This window comes from Primulina eburnea, chromosome 10 (genome assembly GCF_022965805.1).
Source record: "Primulina eburnea isolate SZY01 chromosome 10, ASM2296580v1, whole genome shotgun sequence".
Taxonomy (NCBI): Eukaryota; Viridiplantae; Streptophyta; class Magnoliopsida; order Lamiales; family Gesneriaceae; genus Primulina; species Primulina eburnea.
In genome coordinates, this window is record NC_133110.1 from 16243893 (window position 1) to 16247853 (window position 3961).

Here is a 3961-nt window from a genome sequence, read left to right on the forward strand (position 1 = left end):
CCACCGAAATTAAGTTTCCAACATACTTCGAGTATTTTTCGCTTGGTTTGTAACCAAACTCGATCTAATTCATCGGTATTTACATTCTTAGAACACGAGCTATTGCAGCTCTTGGAGAATATTGTGTTTGAAGCATCTCAAAGGTGCCCTGAACCGATCCTTCACCTTCTAAACACTTTGACCCTTCAAACTGATCCTAACAAATCCCTCAATGATTGTTGTTGAAGTTTTCTTCCACGGTCTGTTTAAACTGTCAACTAAAAGGTTCTCCAGCTTCTCGGAGATAGCCAGTTCAGATATTGAGAAAATGCAAACCCTGCTCTCAACAATGGGAATTGATTCATCGATGCGGTCTCAGTCTCAAGATTCCCCTTCTGGCGAATCGGAATCGCCTCTTCGTACTTCCAAGAGAATTTTGGCCAAGGCTGGATCATCACTGCTTGACTGCTTGACTTTTTAGAAAAATTTCAAGTGATAACGGCTATCATCAAAGGAATCAAGATGAACTGATCGTCCATTCTCTTCAACACTCAATGTTCAATTCGCCAAACAGTCAAATAGGTTTGCACTACAGAGAGCAAATTGATTGAAGACACCGGACTATCGTGGGGGAAAATCTAGGGTCTGATAGAAAGTTTTGACGATGTAAATTATAAAAAATCAGTTAAACAAATTAAATTTGTTTCATATAAATTTTTACAAATAAGTTTGTAAAAGAACATCTGTCAAACAAATTAAATCCGTGAAAAAATCACATAAATTTTTACAAATAAAAAAATACCATCTTATAGCAAAGATGGTGCGAGTGTTGCAAGCAAGTAAAGAATCTGGAGAAGACCGAGTGAGCTCTGTTTCCATGGAGGACCAAACGGAATCCATGAACGGCCACCCTCATATGGCTGTGATCAACACTTTCTGCGAGATAACCAATTGCGCCTTCAAATCGGAGGCCCTCTTCTTCTTGGAGTCTCACAATTTCGATCTCGACGCCGCTGTTTCCACATTCTTCGATACCGGCGGCTCTGTCTCCGCCGTCGCCGTGGAGATTGATTCACCGGTGCGGTCTCAGTCTCCGGATTCCCCTTCTGGCGAATCGGAATCGCCCCCTTCGCGCTTCCGATCCCCCTCGCCACCGCCTGCCTCCCGTTCGTACAATCTACGCTCTTCTGCTAGCGATAAAACCGCCGCCGCCGCGTCCTCCGAGAGGAAAGGACGTACCGGGAGTCGAATTAAGACTTTGGGAGATCTGAAACGGGTTTCGGATGGTGGGGATGAGTCTGATGGCGACCCGGATTTTGATCCTCAGGAATACTACACCGGAGGGCAAAAGAGGTAAAATTTTACTAAAAATTTGCCCCATTTTCCCCTATTTAAGTTGATAATTGTTCCAATTTTGTTTAAAAAATTTCAATGAACTATAACGAACAAGATTTAGGCATAGCCTCAGACTTATTTTTTGTTCTATTTTCTGATTTAGACTGTTATTCCTCTTCGCATAGAGGAAAATATGCTGAAGCTAATAATTTGTGCAAGTTGGCACGATTGTTTATGACGAGAGATTGGGTTCTTGAGTGTACGTGCTGCAAAATTCTTGTGTGACTTATTTTTGGGGTAGCAAAAGTAACCTTTTCCGTAAAAAATTTATTGATCCGAAAGCTTGCTCACGGTGAGAAATGGCTGATAAGGTTCAAGAAGACAATTTTAATGAATTGAACTAGATTTCAGCCTTCCATAGACTTCATTTTTGTGTGTCTTCTACTGATTAAACTATAACGTTGAGAAAGGATGCATCACACTAAATAATCACGGGATGGCCACCAAATTTGCTGGAAAATCCTTTTAAATAACTAATCTATGTCTAATATCTTCAAAATCATGTTTCGATGTTTGAATTGTTCTAGAAGCATATGAAAGTAATCCATCTAATTCACTGATCTAGTTGGTTGAATTTAAAAATGTAAAACTCGTCTCCCCGGTTGTTTATGAATTATGTGGAAATGTCCTGCAAACAGAAGTGAATGCTTTAATAATTCAAAACCAGTAGGGTATGTAGTGGAGAAATATCATGCTCATATCATTTATCTGTAGCTCATGCTTGTCTGTTTTACAGTGGAATGCTTGTTCAAGATTCATCGAGATCAAAGGCAGCAGATGATGTGGATGCCATATTTGATCAAGCAAGACAATCAGGAGCAGTACAGAGATCTGTCGAACATCTTTTACCTCCTACCTCCAGAAGTTTTACTGGAACAGTGAGGCTACTCTCTGGGGAGGCATCTTCCACCCCGCACCATCCTGAAGTCATTAATCACTACATCATTTGCTGGAGAAATGGCTTCACAGTGGATAATGGGCCTTTGAGGATGTTGGACGACCCTGAGAGTGCTTCATTCTTGGAGGTAACATCTTCCATTTTGATTTATTGTTTTCTTGAAACTTCTTATGATATGGGTAAAGAATTTTTGAGAGGCAGAAACCTGGCTATTTTCAATCCTGCTCGAGGCTCTGAGGTGATTATATCATTTCAAAGGAGCAAGGGAGTTAGAGAACCTGGTTTTTTTGATTGATCGATTAATACTGTATGTGCTCGTAGATTCAAGTAACATACAATTGACTTGTTGATATTAACATATTCCAAAGTAGATTCCATTAATCTTCTTTCTCTACAATTTCTTTCATCCGTAATGTTTTTGCAGTAAGCATGCAAACAACTAAATGACGAAAGTAGTATTTTTCCTCTTAATGGAATCATGCATGTGATTAGTTCTTATTCTTCATACTGCAGAGTATTAGTATGTCTGAATGTCCGAAGGAACTTGCTCCAGCCGATAAGAGAACCAAAGTTCTTGTTAGTCTCACAAGGAAGGACGAAAACTACCAGGTTTGTCTGACTTAGGATAGGTTTGGATTTCTTTATGGTATTATCCGAAATGTATTTTCAGGAAATTCAAATAAAACCAATCACCCGTGGTGTCTACATTAGTTCAACTGCAGTCGTTTAATTATTTTATTTGACAGGAACCCCAAACAAACCATCTTCCCTTTCAAGGTGTTGCCCGAACTCTAGGTAGCACCAGTGACATGGAACCGAGCAATATTGTCATCACTGCATTGACTGCAGCTCCAAACCCGTCTCCCACCCTAGTTGTTGACAACACACAACCTTCTACATCGATTCAGCTTAGGTTGGCAGATGGTACACGCCTGATCGCACACTTCAACAACAACCATACCATCAGAGATATCCGGGGTTTCATTGATGCATCAAGGCCCGATATACCGCCAACTTATCAACTGCAGATGATGGGGTTCCCTCCAAAACAACTCACTGATCTGTGCCAGACAATAGATCAGGCTGGAATAGCTAACTCAGTCGTGATCCAGAAATTATAAACATTTAAATAACGAATTCAACTGCAGATGATGTGGTTTTATTCGTTCTCTCATCGCCATTCCATCGGTTTGAAACCCGTCAAAAATTGCAAGGGATTGAAAATTGCTCAAATCTTAAAGGGCATCTTTGGTGTCCGATAATAGAACTATTTATTGTTTCATTCACACCAAACATCATTTAATCAATAATTCCTATATAAAATACATATACTTGTCAACTTTTTTTATGATTCACATTATATATCTACATCCATCGACCATCTTGTATAACACACCAAATTGTACAAAAATGTTTTACGTCAAAAAGTAAACAGTTTAAGCATGTTTCCTCGTTCCATTATGGACAATTCAGTAAACGTCTCATATATTTTGTTTCAGTTAAAATGTGTCGGCGGTATTTTTTTTCCCCCATTGGTTAGATTAATTTAATTTAGATGAACTTTTATTTATCATCATTATAATCCAGTGTCAATTTAATCAAATGTTAGTGCTTACCCACTGTGCCTAAACATACAATAAATTAAAACATTCTTTACTAATTTTTCTCCCTGCTGTGAATGACAATCAT

General features: G+C 39.0%; 1 protein-coding gene across 1 annotated transcript; it reads left to right on the forward strand.

The window, feature by feature from the left end:
• Positions 1–753: 753 nt before the first annotated feature.
• On the forward strand, positions 754–3611 carry LOC140803158 (plant UBX domain-containing protein 3-like). The gene is made up of 4 exons (XM_073158870.1): positions 754–1332; positions 2111–2399; positions 2786–2881; positions 3019–3611. The coding sequence occupies exons 1-4, from the start codon at positions 797–799 to the stop codon at positions 3391–3393; spliced, it is 1296 nt and encodes a 431-aa protein (XP_073014971.1). The 5' UTR covers positions 754–796; the 3' UTR covers positions 3394–3611.
• Positions 3612–3961: the final 350 nt, after the last annotated feature.